This window comes from Pogona vitticeps, chromosome 1 (assembly GCF_051106095.1).
Source record: "Pogona vitticeps strain Pit_001003342236 chromosome 1, PviZW2.1, whole genome shotgun sequence".
Lineage (NCBI taxonomy): Eukaryota > Metazoa > Chordata > Lepidosauria > Squamata > Agamidae > Pogona > Pogona vitticeps.
Genome location: NC_135783.1, coordinates 242,509,190 through 242,531,338, shown reverse-complemented (window position 1 = coordinate 242,531,338; position 22,149 = coordinate 242,509,190). Strand labels below are relative to the sequence as shown.

The following is a 22,149-nucleotide window of genomic DNA, read 5'->3' as shown; positions in this document are numbered from 1 at the left end:
CTTAGTAGACCCCTTAGGGCAGTCCAGCTACTGCCCTCCCACCTACCTCGGCTTCAACACAGTTCTTCCTCTCCCAGGGTTCCTCCAGACAAAGTCACAGTGTGTTCAGACTAGTGCCTATAGGTGCTACCATTGTTACTTTTAAGCAAACCAGCATAAATGGATGTGTCTCAGTTCCAGAACAATGGGTTGAGGTGTGGTCATTATTTTGCATTATTTTACATTCCTCTGTAGAGGCATTTCTTTATAGGATGTAGTCTCTCTCTCCTCTCTTCTTCTGTACCCCTCTCCTAAACATTTCTTCTGTAGTATAATTGGCAAGGTGCATCAGTGAGATAGAGAGAGAAAAAAGTTGCAGAACCACAGAAAAATAAATGTCATATGGTCACTCTAAATAGAAATGCTTTTATATTCATGTTACTGTATTTCTGAGATGGTGTGTTGGGAGTTGTAGTCTGGACACAAGGAACAAGTGACCAGAAAATAAACATTGTACAAAACTGTCACTGCTGATAGAAATCACAGTAGCAAGAAAGAAACCACTGTGTTAGCCAGCTCCAGAGTTCAGGCAAGTTCATTACATCCTGAAAATGGAAGGGAAGAGGCTTGAAATAAGATTTTATTTGTTAACTGGGGAAAAATATTTTAATAAAAAGTTTATAATCTTCTAGAATTCTCCTGCTCCTGTCTTAAGCACAACTATCGCTCTTAAAAAACAAACATGGAGATTTCAAAAAACTCAAGCACATGAACTGTGCTTTCTTTCAGAACCATAAATCAACAAGATACATAGTGAACAACCTGAATATTCATACTAAATCAAAAGCTGTTATTTGCCATGATGCTCTATAAATGAAGACAGAAATGTCACTTGATGTCTATATTGCCATAGTGTAAAGCTAGGCCTTCTAAACTGCCGTTGGTAATTACATTTAGTGGAATTCCAGAAATATCAAGCCCCTAATAACTGGAGGTTTAGTTTTTCATGTATTCCTTAAAAATATGTTAGTCCTGGGAAAAGTTGTACCACAAACAGGCTACCAAGGAAGTTAGGTACATATGCAGGAGGGAGTGATAACTAACATTATATTGAATTCACTGCAAGCCACAATTGCCTTCATTCTTGCACTGATAAATTGCTAACTCAAAGGGCCTTTCCAGATATTATAGGGAAAATGTTTAGTCCCAGCATAACTACAGTTTGGGTGACTAACAGTTTGATCTTATTTGTTGTTAAGATGCGCCTAACGGGACAGTATCAAACCATGGGGTGGTGGTTCTACAGATACGTACTTGGGAGTAAGTCCCATTGAACTCAGTGAGACTTATTTCTGGATAATAATATCAAGGATCAGACTGTATGTTCTGTTGAATCCAGTGAGACTTAAGTGAGCTGCAGTTAACTGGAAAGTACAATCTGAGCTTATGTTGAGTTAGTCTGTGCTGGATCAAGTCCAGCAATACTGTTTGAAGGAAAAACCAGGTGTCTACTGAACTTTCATGCTTCACTTGGCAGCATGGCATGGATGGCCTAGGACCTAGCCCACCACTAAGCCCACTGAAATCAATATGAGTAGGCATATATAACTAGATGTAATTAGACAGTACAAATGGGCACACATGGTCTAAGGGCTAGATCCAGCTGCTAATCCCTAGAATAGATCCATGGGAAAAAAATAAACTTGTTCAGACAACACTAATGTAAATTCCATTAATTCAGTGGGTCTACTTTAGTCAGAGGACGAGATGGTTGGACAGTGTCATGAAAGCTACCAACATGAATTTGACCAAACTCCGGGAGGCAGTGGAAGACAGGAGCACCTGGCGTGCTCTGGTCCATGGGGTCACGAAGAGTCAGACACAACTTAACGACTAACCAACAACAACAACTTTATTTAGGACTGATTTAACCTTGAGCTCCAAGTTGCAATTAACTTTAGGTGGATGTTTTATAGCTGTGGCTTGTTTTGCTCTAGTAACATCATAGCTATAAGAACCTGTCTCATGGATAAGATCAAACTCTGAAAATGTTACCTTTTGGGGTTTGCAAACTCCCTGAACTCTCAGCCAGGATAGCCAATGGGTATGCTAACTGAGAGATTATGGAAGTTATGGTCCAAAATATAGCACATTAAGATCCCTGTTAGAGACCTGAAACTGTATTCTGAAGTTAAATATCTGGCTTCCAGGGACAGGAAAGCATCTTTTGTGGGTATGCTTCAGTTCCTCCTTAGATTTGTTCACCTGATACTAACAAACCAGTTTTGTTTCCCAGGTTTTTGGTCATTTTTAATCCTAGCTGTGTATCTGAGAGAGCTAGGGATGGTTGGGAGTTCAATTCTCTACTATGCCTCCTAAGAGGGGAGCCAGCCTATGTAGCCTTGAGCAAGTTGCACAATTCCAGGGCACCTCCAGAAGAAGGGAATGATAAACTACTTCTAAGTACTCTCTACCTGGAAAACCCTGGAAAGGTTCACCATAAGTCAGAACTGACTTTACCACACATAATTATTATAAATACCTATAATGATATTATTATTATTATTATTATTATTATTATTATTATTATTATTATTATTATTATTATTATTATTATTATTATTATTATTATTATTATTATTATTATTATTATTATTATCGTCGTCGTCGTCGTCGTCGTCGTCATTATTATTATCATCATCATTATTATTATCATTATCATCATCATCATTATTGTCGTTGTTGTTGTTGTTGCTGCTGCTGCTGTTGCTGTTGATGATGAATTGTCAAGTCAGTTATGACTTATCGTAACCCTAGCAGAGTTTTCTAGCTATGTGAGATCTTTAAGGAGTGGTTATATCACTACCACCACTTCCTGTGAACTGCCAGGGTCAAGTAGGGATTCGAACCCAGATCTCCTTAGGCCATCACTTTATCCACTACACCACACCTGCTGTCTGTTTTTTTTTTGGGGGGGGGATGAACTCAATTTCCTATTTTTAAATTATTAAAACTGAAACATTTACATTTAATTTCATTAAAACAAATCTTCCAGCAAGAATGTGGATAATAGAATTTTTTTCTTTACGGTTGAGTCAATATTAGTTAGAATCTTCTTTGCTCTCTATTTTTCTCTATTTGCCTGTTCTTGTCTACTAGACGTTTGGATAATGTTGAAATGGAAAAAAGGAAAAGGGGGCCATAGTCCCTATAGTACTGCTAGGTTTAATCTGATACAGTATCTGCACAATCACCAGTGACTCATCAAAGCTGTGTTTTCCACCTCCAGATTGACTTTAACTGTGGATCTTATGGCTAAAACATATAGTCAATTTTTGGACCTAAGCTTTCCCCCACCTTTCTCTCTCTCTTTTCTTTAACACTCTGAGCAGGATTAAAAGTTGTGGAGAATTTGAAATCTTGCGGAATTGCTCTTGGTTCTAGCAAAGCTATTGTTTGCTTATGGATTTTAAATACTGATGCAGAAGAGGGAATTCTGGCATCGCAAGCTACACCTGTCCATATTTCCACTAATTTACACCTATTAAAGACACAAGAGCCTTGTCTTTTTCTATACCTAGCCAATTTATGTCTGAATAAACATGCTTAATTAGGATTATATTGCAAAAATATAACACCCTCTGAAAAACATTCAACTAACTTCTCTAACCCTTTCACCTTAAAGGTGCCTATGAAGTAATTTCATTCATTCATTTTCATTCATTCGTTCATTCGTTCGTTCGTTATTCATTCATTCATTCATTCATTCATTCATTCATTCATTCATTCATTCATTCATTCATTCATTCATTCATTCATTCAGTTTTCCGGAATCATCCCTCAATAACATCTTTATGTTGTATAACTGTTGCTAGGCTTTCCTTTCCATGCTATTTATATTGGCCTGTTTTAAAATTTTGACAAAAAGCAGCCTTGAGCACTTGTTAGGAAAAAGGCAGAAGAAACACATTCTGGATAAATAAATTCAAGCATCACTCTTTTGAAGCTAAGTGCAAGAAAATGAAATTTCACTACATGTCTATTTAGAAATAAATCCCATATGTAGTTATAGGATTATAGCCTAAGGTATGGTTACATGAATCAATTCCCCCTGAACTCAGATAGACTGGAAATAATGAAGGAGGAGGAGGATCAAATATATACAGACAATGCAGATGCCTAGAACTGTAGAGTTCAGGGGAATCCAAAAAGCCACCTAAGTCCAACTGCATCCTTCATCAATATCTTTGATTAAAAACATTCAGTGAAGGAGAGCTCACCACCTTTTGAGGCAGCTTGTTCCATCTGCTGGTATCACTGGGAGGTTTATGTGTTTGTTATATTATATATTCTGCCTTTTCTCAAATGTGCTCAACACACGGCTTTTCTCTTTCCCCACTTATTCACACAGGTGACCCATGAGGCTTCTTGTATTGACTGGGGAAGGAAGAGAGTGGCTGTAGATGAGTAGCAGTAGAACACATACTTTGCTGCACGCAGAAGGACCCTGGTTCAATCTGCAGCATTTCTAGAGAGGGCTAAGTGCAAATTCTACCTGAAAATGCCAGTTCGAGCTGACAATATTAGGCCAGATGGACCTAATATAGGCAGTTTCCTATATTCTTGTGCAGACTGTGGCTGACCCAAAACAACTCACTAAGTTTCCTGACCAAATGGGGATTTGTACCCAGGCCTCCTGAGTCCTGGTCCAACCATGACATCATAATGGGTCATTAATATATAGCAGGAATGCCTCTTTTCAAGCCTCTGGAGCAAGACAAAATAAATTTGCTCCATCATTAGATTGTCATCATATCAGTCCTTACTCTGGTTCTCCAGGCTAAACTTGCCCAACTTGCTCTCCATCCCATGCCCTTTTTGGCAATCCTTATGAAATATTTTGAAAAAGTGTTGTGGCAAGGCAGGCTCCTGAGCCCGCATAATGCAACATATACATAAAAAGGAACTGGAGATGATATTCTTTAAAGAACCTTTAATGGGGGAGGTCCTTAGAATTTTCAGCCTGGGGCCATGCCAGTATGTACGGTATAATGCAAAGCAAGGCTGCAAGGCCAGTCCCCGGGGACCTTCTAGATCTTCTCCTAAATCAGCACCCCTCAAACTGGTGCCCTTCCGATGTTGGACTGCAGTTTCCATCAACTCTGCCCTCATGAACACGGTTCAGGGGTGGTGGGAAGTAGTCGGCCAACATCTGGAAGCCCTGGGTTGGGGGAAGAGTGTTGTGAAGTCTGCTGCCTTTTGCCATCACTCCATATGTATGTCTTTGCAGCATTGCCTAGGCAACAGTTTCAGAATCTGAACAAGCAGACTTTTGTTCACGAAGGAGAAAGCAGATTTGCAGGTGCCGAGCCCAAGGCGAGGCGAGGCCGGTGCCACCCACGCTTAGCATTTTGAGTGGCCCAAAAGGCATGACTCAAGGCTCTTTAACTCCGTGCTCAACTTGCTGATGCCACTGCTCCCCTCACGACAGCGAGCCTGTCTGGAACTCTCCCCTGACACACACACACACACACCTTTGCCTCTAGTAAATGGCTGTGAGCATCTAGAGGAGTTTCATTAGTCAATGAGCTTTATCTTCTTTTCCCTCCCACGTTTCAGCAGTTTGTGGCTTCCCTGATAATCCACCCAGGGAACTGGAGAGCCAGTGGGTGCATGACACCCCAGCTGCCCACACACGAAAGTCTAAGGCTGCATCTGTTGGACTTGACTGAGTTGGTCTTCCAGAGTGCTGTAGAACTGAATAGGAGTGGGGGGTCTCATTTTTTTTATCCCAAAATGAAGAGCTACAAACAATTCCCTGACTGGACTCTTCAGTAGGGCCTGCCGGAGGAACCTGGGCATCTTCGGTATAGGCTGAATTCTACCAACTGGCATATCCGGCTCTGCTGCCCTCCTTCCAGCTGCTCAGCTACTTTACCCCTCACATATTTCCGCTTGCCACCACCCTCCCTCCCTTTTGCTTCTTCAGCTTGATAGTTCATCACATTTTTTTTTTGCATTGCTTCTTAATTTAAAAGCAAGCAAACAATCCTGCAGAACATCTAGTAGCAACCAGTAGCCTAACCTCAGGTCTTCCTGTTAAGAAGTGAACTTTGCTGCAAAAGCAGCCACGGTTCATTTAGCAGGGTGGATTTCCCTCAGAGACAGTTCCCAGAGGAAAGATTATCCATCCTAGCAGGCGCATCTGGAAACATACACAAAATGTGACTTACGTGTCTAGGCCCGTTGCTGTCCTGGGGAAGGAAAGAAGCTGCTTTTACAGCCTTGGGGGGAAAGGTGTTACCATAAAAGGAGCCCTCTTGAGAAGCGGGCTGCCCCCCCTTCCTTCCCCCACCCCTTCCAGGGTATTTCAGGCTCAGTTTTAGATGGCTCTTGACTATTATTCGGGGAAGGGGGGGAGAGAAATTCTAAAGGCGTCTTTTCCATCTTGTAGCTGCAACAATGCACCCCATCATCTCCTAAAGTTCCAGTGTCTGTGCATAACAATGTTGCTGGCACTGAGCCAGGTTTCCTTTCTTCTGTTCTGGTCCCACCTGAAAACGTTGCTACCTTCTGTGTGCATTTGACACAAGCACTATGTGAGGTATAACTCAGCAGATGCAGTCCCCCAGCCACAGACAGATAGTGTCTGTGATCAGCCGTGCCTTTGCCGAGCATCGACTGGTGTAGCAAGTCCATTTCTGGAGACTGCAGACTCAGCCAGGGTAACCATGGCATAATTCCATTTTGTTTTGGTTACAACATGTGTTCTACACAGAGCTGTCTTGAAAGAGTGCTCAAAACGTGTGATTGGTCCAGACATTAATGGTTTAGACATTAATGGCTGTGTGTTGCATTATTTTTGGGGGACAGCACATTTACACTGTTATACAAGCTGTATACTCACTGCTTTACACTGTAACCAAGTGTCATTTCTTCAGGGTTGTCTCATGAAAAGATATACTAAAATATTTATGAAATGTGAAGGAGTGCACTCCTGTGATATAATGTACCTCTTAATAATTACTGCATTATTTTCTAAGTGCCCCAGACCAACTGCTTAACTATCTGTTCCTGAACCTTTTCTAGTATTGAGAAAAGAAACTTGATTGGCCAGCCCCCCCCCCCCCCATTTCTGACAACCTCATTTCCTCCCATCCTCACTCAGTGGACTGACAAGTGCTAGAGATGCGAACTGGTTGCTTGTAGAAAGCTTTTGAAGGAGGATCTCAGCCTATCTCTGGCTGTAGAGATACACCTATATATTATAAATAACTCTGCCCTGCAAACAGCTTCATACTACAACATTCTTTCACATCATATGCTGTTGCTTTCCCCCCCCCCCCCCATGCATGTTGTTTTATGCCATCAGGTCAACTTCCGACTTATGGCAACCTTTTGACCAAACTCCAGGAGGCAGTGGAAGACAGGAGGGCCTGGCATGCTCTGGTCCATGGGGTCACAAAGAGTCGGACACGACTAAACAACAAAATGAACAATGTCCTGTTCTCAGCAGCCTTGCTCAGCTCTTGTAAACTCAAGCCTGTGGCTTCCTTTAGAGAGTCAATTCATCTTGTATTTTGTCTTCTGCTTTTCCTGTAGCCTTCAACTTTTCCAGCTGTCAAAATTGATTTTTGAAGGACCCCTGTATATATAACTACTATTATTAACTTTTCTGGAGAATCTTGCCTTCTCGTGATGTGCCCAAAACAGGACAACCTCACTTTTGTAATTTTTACTACTAGAGAAAGAGTTCAGGCTTGATTTGATCCAGAGTCCACTTGTTGGTGTTTCTGACATGTAGAGGAGAAGAACAAAACTATGGCAACCTAGTAAGAAATTGGTAAGGCTTGGTCTAAGTCTGCTATCCCCTTAATAACTACAGTGACAGGGAAAAATCCACAGGTGAAGTTTTATCAGGCAAGGATAGGCCACTTTAAAGCTAGGGTGAGGGTAAGGCCACCTTCTGACGCTGTCCTCGCCCTCAGCAGTCTTTAAAAATAGAACAATCCGAGATTCTAGCAGTAGAGTTCACAAGCAAAGGAGAAAGACAGAAATTACATGTCCTGTTCTTTTAACTGTGATATAAAATCGTGATTGTCATACAGTACGCCTTTTTAAAATTTAAAGTTGAACCTTCCAAACCTCTCTACTCTGCACAGCTTTCCAGGAGCAAAAGGAAGCTAGTCGGTGGTCTCCCTACCCCCCCCCCCTTCTGAAACTCCTACCTGCGCTGCCCCTTTCTCTATTGCCGTCTCTCTGCGGCTGCTCTCTCTAACAGGGGGAAGAGTTAGCAGGACGGCCGAGCGAGCGATTTACCATGTGAGGCTTGGCTAGCTGCCTCCCAAACAAACGCTTTCCTTTTCCCTACACAAAAAGACCGGCCTGTCCTAAACAGCGGCCCGGAGGCGTGGCCACGGTGGAGGCACGCCCCTCCCCTTCTCTCCTGGATGCCCCTCCCCTGCTTTATAACTCGACTGCGGCAGGGGGACTTGCGCTAGGCGTAGCTGCTTCTCACAGAGACTTCGTCGCGCCGACTCTAGCGTGAGAGCTCAGCCCCGCCGTTCTCAACCATGGTAAGGGGGAGCCGAGGGCGAGCGGGCGAGCAATGGGGCGAGGGTCCGGCTTCGCGCTCCTTCCCTGCTGCCGCCGCCGAAGGAGGCGGCTTTTCCTGACCCACGACACGCGTCTCCTAGCTTTCGGCCCTAGATTGGCACCCTGGGTGGCCGCGTGGTACCTGGCACGTTCCATTGCGGGGCCTGTGGAGGGAGTGGTCCTTTGGGGTACTTCTGAATGCCTGTCCCGGTCCAAGCAGCCTCTGGAGGTGCTAGCTCTGTGTAGTGTAACTTTTTTTGGGGGGGGAGGGTTTGGGGGGGAGAAGCGAAGTTCGTGCCTTGCACCCCACCCAAAAAAATTCCCGCGCTTCGTCCCGGCTGCTGAGGAGCGAGGAGGGGAACCCAGTCACTCCCAAGTCACCTTTGCGGGGCACGGACGTTACCGGATAGGGACCTATGGAGGGAAGGCGGTGTGTGTGTGTGTGCGTACGTGGAGGTGGGGAAGTTGCTGCACAAACGGGACGGCCGGGCTGGGCCTCTGGGTCATCGGCTGGCTGGCTGGCCGCCTGCCCGCCCGCCCGCCCGCCCGGGCCCGTTCCTTGGGCGCAGTGGATGCGACGGGCAAGGACAGCTGCCTCGGAGGCAAGGCAAGGAGAGCCCCGGCCCAGAAGTGGCCGGGGGCCGCCTTGCCGTCTGTGCTGGGGTGGAGTTAGGCGGCGGCGGCGAGGAATGAGGAGTCGTGCGGCAGATGTACCTTTTGCTACCCTTCTACTCCCCTTTCCGATCGCCGCCCCCAGATCGTGGGGGCTGGAGGTTATTAATAGTCAGGTGCACGGAGGGAGGGAGGGTCCGGGCAGTGCGCTTCTTCAGTGCCCCGCATTCAAATCCCTCGGCTGGAAATAGCTGGGCCGGCGGCCGGGCTCTGATCCAAAGGAGGTAATCGCATCTCCGGCCTCATCTCCGGGCGGGGAGAGATCTTCGCACTTTGACGGAGGGTGGCCTATATTTAGCTTTCCAGGCTGGGCGACTGAAAGGCAGGCGACCTGTGCCCGCCGCCACCCCACTCTTTTTACCCCCGGTTTTATCCCGTCCCGGGCGCTTCCTAATACCTCGATCGTTTTCCCCACCTCTGGAAGCCGATTTCCCGGAGGCTGAGGCGTTTTTCCACAATGACGCATATATATTTTTTTTTAGTTGAGTTTGGGCTGCGTCACTTGTGAATGTGCGCCTAATGCAGTCTGGTAAGCGGAAGAGAGCCATTTTGAAAATCGCACGCTCGTTATCAGCTAGCCAATGTCCGCAGTCTTCAGTTTCAGTTTTGAGACAGGACGTGTTAAGTGTAAGGGAAAGAGAGGAGCCCGTGGCTTAAGAGAACGTGTCTCTTCTCCCAGCGCCGCCCCAGGAGGGGGTTCAGACCGGTCTTGAGACGGGTGCCCCCTGCCCGAGGGCATTGCTGCGTCATGGAGCCTTATTCCGCCCCGTCTTGTGTCCGTGGCTCCAGTGCTTTGCCGGCATGTGTGTTTCCCCCCCCCCCTCCCCCGGTAGTGGGGAGCTTTGCGGCAGGGCTGCATTTGGCGTGAAGTCCCCGCAAATGGAGACGGGAGTTTCTTCTTCCTGCATCTGGGCGAGCCAGCAAAGAAAAGCTCTTAACTCACCCGGATTGGCTTATGTGGTATCAAAATGAATTAATCTTTGTGCGCAGAACAGCCCGCTCCACATATTCCTGCGTTTAGGAGGATGGAGAGTAAAGCTGGGATTAAGCCAAGCGGGTGCCTTCCTGGTGTTTTGAACTAGTATACAGTTTCAATAAACCTCAGCCAGCATGGCGAAGGATCTGAGATTATAGATGGTTCTTGAAATATTATGACATATGTATTGTGAAATTATAATACTGCATTTTGCACTTGAAAATATCACAAGGTCACCAGGTTGCCCACATTTAACAGCATTTTTGGATAACTTCACACTCTCTGAGGAGGCAAATACATTTTACATCAGTTACACAATTTACAGCTGAGCTGAGCTTTCTTAGGGCACTTAGGAAAACAATTTATTATTATTTTAAAAAGAGAGGGGCTGAAATTGCACCTTAAGGCAGGTTCTGCTGTTGCAGCTCACTGTAACCCTCTGTCTGGCTGACTTCTGCAAAGTCATCAGGACAGCTACAGCGATTCCCTCCAGGGAAACCTGATTTCCATGGATGCAAGTCTCAGCTGATCAAATCACATTTTCCCCTTTCTGCAGTCTAACCCAAGTATTCCCCTGTAAGGAGCTGCATAAGGTCTTCTAGTTAATTTATAGCAGAGGTGACAGACGAACTCAGGACTTTTAGCATGGTCTTAAACATTTTGATTCAGTCAATTTATATTGTTTAGCCATCAGCAGTTACGAAATTTAGCCACATTATTTAGCCACATTATTTTGTAACAGTTCTCAGTGTGAAGCTGTTTGAAACTGTATCTTCCTTGTTGAAACTGTATCTTCCTTGTGCAATTAAATGGTTTATTTCAGCATTCTCCATGATAGATGATGTTTGAGTTAGAATTTTTTTTCCGGAAGGGAGCCATGATGCAAAAATGTTGACAAGTTTGGGAGGTGCTTGTTTTGAAATTTAGAGGGAAGTATCTTAACAATGATGCTCATTGCTTTTATCTTTCTTACAGTAAAATGCCAGAAGCAATGTGAAAACAAATATGCTCTTAATTCTCAATCTCACTGGTGAATACCAGGATGTCAGTCAGTTGCAAAAAAAAAAAAAAAAGTGCCCTTTGAGGCTGTTTTAGTTCTGTTGTGTTACTGCAAGAGGGAACAAATTTACTGAAGATGTGCAGCCTGATCTTTTTCATATGTGCCTGAAAAATAAATCTCATGGGGCAGAATCCTGTTGGGAGTCACAAAGTGTGTAAGAGCAGTCTAACAGGGCAGTGTGCATTATTTTGTGGCTGTCTGTTGGAAGCTTCGGGATTCCTTGTTTGCATAACTGCTTGTGCAACAAACCTGCAAAACAGTGAAAACTGTTTGGAGGTTGCCATTAGGCAAGTGGCAACACCTAAAAAAATACTGGCCACTGAGTTTAGTAGAACTTCCAGTCACAGACTTCCTTTCTCTTCAAAGTGTCCTTCTGTGTCTTTAATTTTCATCCTTAGAGACTGGAGGGGAAATGCTGACACATTTTTTTCTTCAAAATTTGTGTGGGATCTGACATAATTCTATAGCGCAGAATTGAGACTGAGGCCAAATCTTGGTTGTATGTAACATGGATTATATTGTCTGGGGTTCTACCTTCTGCAGTGCTTTAGCCTGCGCTGTGTATTCCTTTACAACTAGTGGTTCCACCTTTATGCCTTCTAAAAAAAGGCACCCTACTTCCTGTGCTAAGGAACGGTGTGCCTTTGCCTCTTTCCGGTAGCAGCATCCAATGTGAGCGAAGAGCAGCCTGGCTTTTCCCATCACAGATGGTATAAATGGGAAGAAAGGGATCTTGTGCTTGATTCCCATGCTAGAGCAGGTATGGACATTGTGCAACCGTCTGGGTATTGTTGGACAGCAACTTCTGTTAGCTTTAGCCACCATAGTTCATGGCGAGGAACGCTGGGAGTTGAAGTCAAAGAAAATTTGGAGATCCAAAGTTTGCCCACCCTTGCGCTAGGCCAAAACACTCATAGCAAGGATTCAAGGTCTTACTCTCAGTTAGATTTAGCTGACAGTTGTCTTCCCCACCCATGCATCTGCAGATATGAAGAGGGTATGCTTATGAAGCAGCATTCGTACTGAGACCTTGTAATCTAGAGTCCATCAAGTTCCACCAACATTTATCTGTGTCACTAGCTGGTTCCTTATTCCTGGAATGGACATGGACCATGTCTTGCTGTTGGAAGGGAAAGCTCGGGTGTAAAGCTGTCACCTGTGCCCAGGCCAGTTTAGCACCTGACTTGGGAGTGCTGGCACTGAGTCAGACTTTTGCAGGAAGACGTTTGCTAACTCCATGGGCTGGGTTGCCCAACAGGCAGGGTGGCTCTGCAAACAATTACCCTCCCTTGGTTTAATTCTGATCGGGTGACTCACTGAGCACCAACTGACATAAATTCACCTTCCGTACAAGCTTTTGGGGATTTTTCTCTTGGCCTGTTGCCAGCTTGGTTGCTCCACTTTACACTGCAGTGTGTGTGTGTGTGTGTTTTGTTGCAGCCTTATGGCGAGGTTGCAGCTAGATCAGACCAGGCCTTAAAACTGCAAGTCTGGAATGGGTTTACAGTTTTCAGACCTGGAGATGATGGGCAGTTATTCACAATTCTTTCCTCTCCCCTCCTCCCTTTTGCTGGGGAAGCTAGTCTGTGCTAGCCTTGATCGACATGCTGTTGGCATTTCCTCCACCACACCTGAGTTTTCAGAGCTAATTCTGGTGAAGTGAATACTACACTGTACCTTGACTGCTATCTTGGTTGCTAGATGGGGAGTGACTGGAGGTAATCTCTGTGTGTGTGGGTTTATGAACTTTGGCCCTGGGGACAGGAAGAGGGAGTGCTTATGTTGTGCCTAAACATGCTTTCTTGGTCTGGATGTTGTCAGGGTGTGGTTAGGGGCAGGAGGGAAGGATGTCTTTCTATACAATTTATTTTGGGTGGTGCAGAAAAAACTTGTTGCAGATTTTGTAGACTGCAGACAGTGCACATGCTAGAGGGAAATACTGTTTGATGATGTATTGTGGTGTGCAGAATAGCACAGATGTGCAGAATAGTAGTTTATCATAAGTCCCCTGTGGTTTTGGTGACTCTTTGGCAAAGTTACTACAGTATATTTTATTTGCTTCAGGCAGTTGTAGACATCAGGTTCTGAAATACATAAGGACAGACTGAAGTTCCTTGGTTTGATATATATGTCCACATTTGTTTTGGGATTATATCTAGTAGGGAGATGGCAGCTATTACATTATTCTATCATGGGAGCAGAGACAGCAATTCCACAGTACAGATGCCATAAAATGCTCTTGCTATCTGTGTGAATCAAGTCATGACACAAGCAGCTCTCTCTGTCACGTTGCCCTGTTGCTGTTCCTTAATTCATGTGGCTTAGAAGTGAAGGGACAGCAAAGCCTAGGGTTTTATTTGCGTGTGGAGCTCATTTTGAAATTTTCCAGGCATAGATACATACCCAAAAAAGGTTGGTTGCATCTTGACTAGTAAATCACTGGCACATTCAGGTGGGCCAACAGTCTCAGTGAGATATTTCCAAAAGATATATAAGGGGCTGTGTTTTGGCTCAGTTGGGACCTGCAGTTTGTAATCTTTTTAGTTCTTGATAATCATGCTATCACATTGCCTGGTTTTTGAGAGGGAATGCACAAAATTCCCTCTCAAAAGAAACCAGTGTGGTGCAATGATCAGAGCACTGAGCTGCAATTTGGGTGATAAAGATGTGCAGATTTGTGGGGGGGGGGGAGTTGGATTACAATTTCCCAGGACAAAAACAAAAATATGCACATTTCTAATTCTAGCCCCACCGAGCCCTGGCACTGCCTTGGTAACTTATTCTAATTCTGCAATATTCTTCTGAGGACTATGTGCGGTGGAGGAGACCTCTGTGTTTGAGCTCCCTGGAGGAATAGTAGGATATAAATATAATTAAACGTAATGATTATAATTATTTTCTCTCTACAGCGTGAGTGTATCTCTATCCATGTTGGCCAGGCTGGTGTGCAGATGGGCAATACCTGTTGGGAGCTATATTGCCTGGAACATGGGATTCAGCCAGATGGCCAGATGCCCAGTGAGAAGACCATTGGGGGTGGAGATGACTCCTTCACCACCTTTTTCTGTGAAACTGGAGCTGGGAAGCATGTGCCCCGGGCTGTCTTTGTGGACTTGGAGCCGACTGTGATTGGTGAGTGCATGGGAAGTAATGTGGGCCTCATGCCATGTGGGTGGCAGGAGCTAGCCTTCACATTGCCCCTGTGGTCTGGCTTGGGCCTACTTCAGTGCTGTTTCTGGTGGTGTTGGTTTGAACCTTTGAATTAAAGAAGCACTGAGAACTGGCTCAACACATGGCAGTCGTAGGATCAGATTCAGCTCTCTACAGAATGTGGTTTACTCCAAAACTGACAGCCTAGAGGACTGGATGAACAATGAGATTTAGCAGCATGGGTGTGTGGGTCAGCAAGAGTTTAACTTGGCATCTCCACCAGATTTCACAGTTGCACTATATCGATGCCATTTCTTGCTCTAGATGTACACTGGGTCGATTTAACCTACTACCAGTTTCACATTGAGAAGGAAATTGGGATTCCAGGGCAGCTCTGGCTCTCCTGAGGCATTTAGGCTGCACTTTACTAGATGGTTTCAGTGAATTCCTTGATGTGCTTGCTGTATTATGAGTCTTGAGGGTGTGTCTGGTGTACTTAATATTACTGTGACATTTTCTATTCCTACCCATCCCTCCTCCATTCCAGATGAGATTCGTACTGGCCCCTATCGTCAGCTGTTCCACCCAGAGCAGATGATCACTGGCAAGGAAGACGCTGCCAACAATTATGCTCGTGGACATTACACCATTGGGAAAGAGATAATTGACCTGGTGTTGGACAGGATCCGAAAATTGGTAAAATCACAGTGACTGTTGGGAGGGAAGGGCTCAAGGGAGGCAATGCTGAGCTAAAAGCAGAGGCAGGAGTGTTTTTGAAGCTAAGGAGTTAAGATGAATGTCCATGGAATATTAACTGAGGAACTAATTCTGGATAAAGTATTGCCACAGTAAGGTATGCAGCAAGTGATAGAACCTCATTCTGCTAAGTATCCCCCCAGCTTGCCTTTCAGAACTTTTATAGACGAGAAGCCTTATGTCTGCTGTGCTCCCTTCCCCTGTCTGCCCACTTCCTTTCTGCTGACAATTCTTAGATAGGAAGCACTGTGTCTTTTGTATGATTTGCTCTCTTATCACCATTCACTTGTTTTCATAGGGCCCTTTCAGAGTTCTGACACATTTTGATCTTGCTGCTCTACCCATCTCTTCATTCCCCTTCCTGGAACCTACAGTATATCTCTTTTTTCCCCTTCTGCCACCCATAGCCTTTCCTATTTTTAAACACAGAACATTTCCTGTTTCCTATGAACTCTGTCTTGGTTCTGTGCACTGTTTCTCCTGCCTTGCTGGTCTGTCTCCTGCCATAGATCCCTTCCCCCTGTGTATTCTCTGCTAATTATCTTTCCTTGTGGGCTACTGCTGTTAGAAGTTTCTGTAAGGTCATAACAGGGGTAGGGGCAAAATGCCTAGTGGATTGAGTGTTGCATCTTGTGTGCAAGCCACAGGTTCTGTCCATCTAGGACCCAAGCACAAATTTATGGGATGGGACCCAAAGCATAGTTGTCAGGCACATGCTGTGCTTGCAGAAGATCCCAGGTTTAATTCTTGGTATTCCCAATTAAAACCCATCAACAAGTGATTGAAGGACCCTTCTTTACTTGTGATCTCAGAGAGTTTCTGCCAGTCTGAGTGGATGAAGAACCTTTAACCCTATTAGATTAATTATCTCTTAGACAAACATGCATTTGGAGGGACCACTTTCTTTCACCATACTTTGTGACCTGCCTTTGGTCAATAGTGCATCTCAGTCTACCAGCTGAAGATGAGTGGAACAGACAATACTGGACTAAATGACCTGACTTGATGTGAGGCAGTTTCTAGTCTTCCTTTCACTTGACCTTACTTTGCTTTGAGTGCCTGGTTGAAGACTGTGCAAAGAATAGTCCAGTCACCTCAAAAGAGACACCTTAAAAGATCACGAAGCACACCTGATGATCTGTTTAGTTTGCAGTAGCACTTGAAAAGAGGAAGCTGGTTCTTTATGTCCTGGGAGACCTGCAGAAAGGGAGCCTATCCTTGGCTTTCTGGTGCAGGGGAAAAGATGGAAATGGAGCTGATCTTCCTTTCTTGGAGGGAAAAGTTGCAGCTTTTCTTTTTAGTACATTGCCTCTGGTGAAATGATCACAGTTGTGCTGCTAAGGATTCCCCCCCCCCATCCAGGGTTAACACGGTAGTTTGCCCTGGGTTACATGTATTGTCCACTGTAGTGCTTCACTGCCAGAAGTGTAATACAGTAGAACAGTGGTGGCGAACCTTTTTGGGCTTGTGTGCCCAAACTGGAAAAAAAAGAACCCCACAAAAAAACAAAAATAAAAAACCCAGTGGCCAGAGTGGTGGCGGCGGAAGGGAGAATCCCGGGCACGGAGGTGCCTTGAGGCCCCACTTTGTATCCGCCGCCAGCGTAGCTGTTCCGGATCCGCCCGCTGAAGCACCAGCACCGCTGCTACAGCTGCCTTCTTAGCTTTGGCTGCGTGGGGGTGGGGGGAGTAGCGATCTGGCAACTTATGGCTTGCATGCTGGCAGAAAGGGCTCCGCATACCATAGGTTCGCCATCTATGCAATAGAAGATACTATTTCCTAACCTTGAAGAGAGCTACTTGCTTTTTTAGATTGTGAAAGATTAGGAAGCAAGGTGCTTGACCAGGAATAATTTCCTCCAGGCAACCTGTGTTGCTAATTGTACCAACTGCATGGGGTTTTGAGTTTGAGGGTGAAAGATAGACCTCACTGCCAGATATTCAAGGTTAGAAACAGTATATTGAATTGCAGGCTGCCAAGGAAAATACTGCTGTTTAGCAAAATTTTCTCTTTTGGATTGCCAACAGGCTGACCAGTGTACAGGACTGCAAGGATTCTTGGTCTTCCACAGTTTTGGGGGAGGCACTGGCTCTGGATTCACTTCTCTGCTGATGGAACGGCTCTCGGTTGACTTTGGCAAGAAGTCCAAGCTAGAATTTGCTATCTATCCTGCTCCACAGATCTCCACAGCTGTTGTGGAGCCCTATAACTCCATCCTCACCACACACACCACTCTTGAGCACTCCGATTGTGCTTTCATGGTGGACAACGAAGCCATCTATGATATCTGCCGCAGAAACCTGGACATTGAGCGTCCAACCTATACAAACCTCAACCGCCTTATCAGCCAGATTGTGTCCTCCATCACTGCCTCCTTGCGCTTTGATGGGGCTCTCAATGTAGACCTAACAGAATTCCAGACCAACCTAGTGCCATACCCCGCATCCATTTCCCTCTGGCCACTTATGCCCCCGTCATCTCAGCCGAGAAGGCCTACCATGAGCAGCTTTCTGTGGCTGAGATCACAAATTCTTGCTTTGAGCCTGCTAACCAAATGGTGAAATGTGACCCTCGCCATGGCAAATACATGGCTTGCTGCCTTCTGTATCGAGGCGACGTGGTGCCCAAGGATGTCAATGCTGCCATTGCTGCCATAAAGACCAAGCGGAGCATCCAGTTTGTGGACTGGTGTCCCACAGGCTTCAAGGTGGGCATCAACTACCAACCTCCTACAGCAGTTCCTGGTGGAGACCTCGCCAAAGTCCAACGGGCAGTGTGTATGCTGAGCAATACCACTGCCATTGCTGAGGCCTGGGCCCGTCTGGATCACAAGTTTGACCTGATGTATGCCAAGCGGGCCTTTGTCCATTGGTATGTAGGGGAAGGCATGGAAGAAGGAGAGTTTTCAGAGGCCCGTGAAGACATGGCTGCCCTGGAGAAGGATTATGAAGAGGTGGGCATTGACTCATATGAAGATGAAGAAGAAGGAGAAGAGTAGCTATAGATGTTCTACTTTGTCTGGACCTTTCTTTGCATTAAAGCATGCTTGCTTTTAATCTGCATTCCTGTGTGATGTGTCTTTCTTACCTAAGATTGCAATACAGCACCACCACCTGATGAAACTTCATTGGTGAAGTCTTCCCTAGCAGGATATGAAAATTCTTATTTAAAATATTTTTACCCCACCTTTCTTCTAAAAAAAGTGGGGTAAAAATATTTTTAGACCCAAGGTGAAGTGTAATTCTTAACTAAAGGACATCTGTTTGGTGAAACAAAAATGCCCTCCTAACTTTAGTGCTTCAGATGTTCAGCTTTCAAACAACCAAAATGTGAGAAGTTGGCATGATAGAAATTGGCACACTGGCGTCCACCACTATTTCCAAATATGCTCTACTTGGCTAGAGGTATTTTCAGAAAATAGATTGCTGTTTACAGTTCAGTTCTTTGCTATGAAGTCTGTCAGCCAAAAAGTAATCAAGGGGATGAATATCGCCTGTTTTTTCTGTTCTATAAAAATGGGTGTCTTGTGCTGTCTGGGATCAAATATGTGATCAGATATATCTGACACCATTTCTGGCCTGTTGAATTTCTGTGAGTGAAGGGCCCTTTTGTGAAAGGGGTATTAAAGTAGAAAATCCTGTGCTCAGTAGAGTGTTTTTGCATTTTAGAACATATACTTTACCCCCACCTCTGCCTAACTCAAGTGGTTAGGCTTCCTCAGCCTCACTGGCTTGCTTTTTGAGAAATCAGTGTTCAAGAAATCAGGGGGAGGTAGACATTTTGTGACTGCCTACAACACTCAAAATTCCAAATATACCTACAGCTGAAAACTGGGAGATCCCAGTGTAAGTTAAGTAGAATGAGATGACAACAAGAACGGGGCTAAGGGAATTCACTCTGCCTACAGATGTACTGTATTTGTACTTACTTTTCAACCTCTGGATATAGCATACAATGGTGCCCCGCTTGACGACGATAATCCATTCCATAGAAATCGCTGTTTAGCGAAAACATTGTCTTGCGAAAACCATTTCCCCATTGGAATGCATTGAAACTCGTTTAATGCGTTCCAATGGGGAAAATCGACGTTTTGCGAAGATCGCCCATAGGGAGGCCATTTTGTGAAGCACCGATCAGCTGTTAAAATGGCTGCCCTGCGAAGCATCGATCCCGAAAACACCCGTTTTGCGAAGTGCCGGTCAGTGTTAAAATCATCATCTTGCGAGAAACGGTTTGCGAAGCAGGGACCCAAACATCGTCCAGCGAAAATCGCCCATTGGAATCACTGTTTTGCGAATCACTATAGCAATCCCAAAACCTCATTGTCATGCGGATTCGTTTTGCGAGGTCGTCATCTAGCGAGGTACCACTGTATTTCTAATATTCTCAAATGATAAGATGCATTTCTAAAAACACTGAATTTCGGAGTGTTGAGGATTGGAGAAGCAGACTGATCAGCCTGCTATAAAATTTCCCCCCCCCCAAAATGATGAACAGCATTTTAGCTACACGATTGTTCTCAAGACAGCTAAACTATCATGGACAATATTTGCTTCTAGTATTGAATCTGTTTATCTAAATTCAAGAATAAGGACAGCAGAGTACACTGCTGTGTCTAGCAGGAGCTTGCATCTGAGCTGAGATCTACTTATATTTTAACAAGGTAGCAGTAGCAGCATCCCCTTCAGTGGCTTTTGTATCCCAATCTGCCCAAACTGGCCCTTCCCCAAACATGGAATTCACACATCCTCTGGAGAGTTTGGTCTTATGGTTGAGGAATCTAGAAAGTACCAACTTTTAGGTGGTGGAAAGACTGGTGTATCTTTTGGAGAAAGTTCTTGTTTGTTTTACCCTTGACCATATGGATTAATATGGAATATCATCCGTGGAGTATCATGGAAACCTACAATAAGAACATGCTGATTTTCAGCTACTCACACAATAATGGAGGGCAGAAGGATTTGGTGTGAACTCCCTTGATCTTTCTATATTAAGTATATTCATGCCTTTTTCTTTCCATAACCAGACTCATTCCTTTATCATTTTCTATTCAGTAAGGATGGTTTGCTTTCTTTGCAAAGAGCAACTGTCACCCTTGCATGCTAAAATGTGCATGTAGCTGATGAACAGATTTGTTCCAGAAATAAAACAAAACAAATGAAGTATGCTGAGAATCTTACCTTGCACTTTAAAAACCTACCACAAAGTTTCTGTATCTCTCCCATTCACAAGAGCCCCATGGTGCATTTGTAAAGCTGCAGTACTGCAGTCAAGCCTCTGCTCATAACCCAAGTTCAATGCCAACTGGCTCAAGGATGACTCAGCCTTCCATCCTTCTAAGGTCAGTAAAATGAGTATCCAGCTTGCTGGGGGGCAAGATGTTGTTTGCATAATTATGTTGTGAACTGCCTGGGGAGTGTTTTAGCATTGAGGGACAGTATGTAAATCAACAGTACGTAAGTGATTGGGCCAAAGCTGAAGGGATGCTCAGCTGCGGACGCACCTGGAAGTGAAAGGAAAGTCCAATGCTGCAAAGAAAAATACTGCATAGGAACCTGGAATGTAAGATCTATGAACCTTGGGAAGCTGGAGGTGGTCAAACAGGAGATGGCAAGAATAAACATCGACATCCTGGGCATCAGTGAACTAAAATGGACAGGAATGGGTGAATTCAATTCAGATGATTATATCTACTATTGTGGGCAAGAATCCTGTAGAAGGAATGGAGTAGCCCTCATAGTCAACAAAAGAGTGGGAAAAGCTGTACTGGGATACAATCTTTAAAATGAGAGAATGATTTCAATACGAATCCAAGGCAGACCTTTCAACATCACAATAATCCAGGTTTATGCACCCACCACCAATGCTGAAGAGGCTGAAATTGACCAATTCTATGAAGACTTACAACACCTTCTAGAACTGACGCCAAAGAAAGATGTTCTTGTCATTATAGGGGTCTGGAATGCTAAAGTAGGAGTCAAGAAATAAAAGGAACAACAGCTAAGTTTGGCCTTGGAGTTCAAAACAAAGCAGGGCAAAGGCTAATAGAGTTTTGTCAAGAGAACAAGCTGGTCATCACAATCTTTTCTAACAATGCAAGACGTGACTACACATGGACATCACCAGATGGGCAATACCAAAATCAGATTGATTAAATTCTCTGCAGCCAAAGATGGAGAAGCTCTATACAGTCAGAAAAGAAAAGAAAAGAAAAGAAGGAAAGGAAAGGAAAGGAAAGGAAAGGAAAGGAAAGGAAAGGAAAGGAAAGGAAAGGAAAGGAAGGAAGGAAGGAAGGAAGGAAGGAAGGAAGGAAGGAAGGAAGGAAGGAAGGAAGGAAGGAAGGAAGGAAGGAAGGAAGGAAGGAAGGAAGGAAGGAAGGAAGGAAGGAAGGAAGGAAGGAAGGAAGGAAGGAAGGAAGGAAGGAAGGAAGGAAGGAAGGAAGGAGACCTGGAGATGATTGTGGCTCTGATCATCAGCTTCTTATAGCAAAACTCAAGCTTAAACTGAAGAAAGTAGGAAAAACCACTGGGCTAGTCAGTTATAATCTACACCAAATCCCTTATGAATACACAGTGGAAGTGAAGAACAGATTTAAGGAACTAGATTTGGTGGACAGAGTGCCTGAAGAACTATGGATGGAGGCTCGTAACATTGTACAGGAGGCAGCAGCAAAAACCATACCAAAGAAAAAAAGGCAAGAAATCAAAGTGGCTGTCCAACTAGGCCTTATAAATAGCAGAGAAGAGAAGGGAAACAAAATGCAAGGGAGATAGGGAAAGTTACAGAAAATTGAATGCTGACTTCCAAAGAATAGCAAGGAGAGAAAGAGGGCCTTCTTAAATGAACAGTGCAAAGGAATAGAGGAAAAGAATAGAAAGGGAAAAACCAGAGATCTGTTAAAAAAATCGGTGATATTAAAGGAACATTTTGTGCAAAGATGGACATGATAAAGGACAAAAAT

The 22,149-nt window shown here is 44.5% G+C and overlaps 1 protein-coding gene across 1 annotated transcript; it reads left to right on the top strand.

Moving 5' to 3' along the window:
- Positions 1–8,348: 8,348 nt before the first annotated feature.
- On the top strand, positions 8,349–18,250 carry TUBA4A (tubulin alpha 4a). Its single transcript, XM_020792018.3, is given in 5 exon segments — positions 8,349–8,555; positions 14,192–14,414; positions 14,980–15,128; positions 17,216–17,621; positions 17,624–18,250. Coding segments are annotated over 5 exon segments (1,344 nt in total). The 5' UTR covers positions 8,349–8,552; the 3' UTR covers positions 18,187–18,250.
- Positions 18,251–22,149: the final 3,899 nt, after the last annotated feature.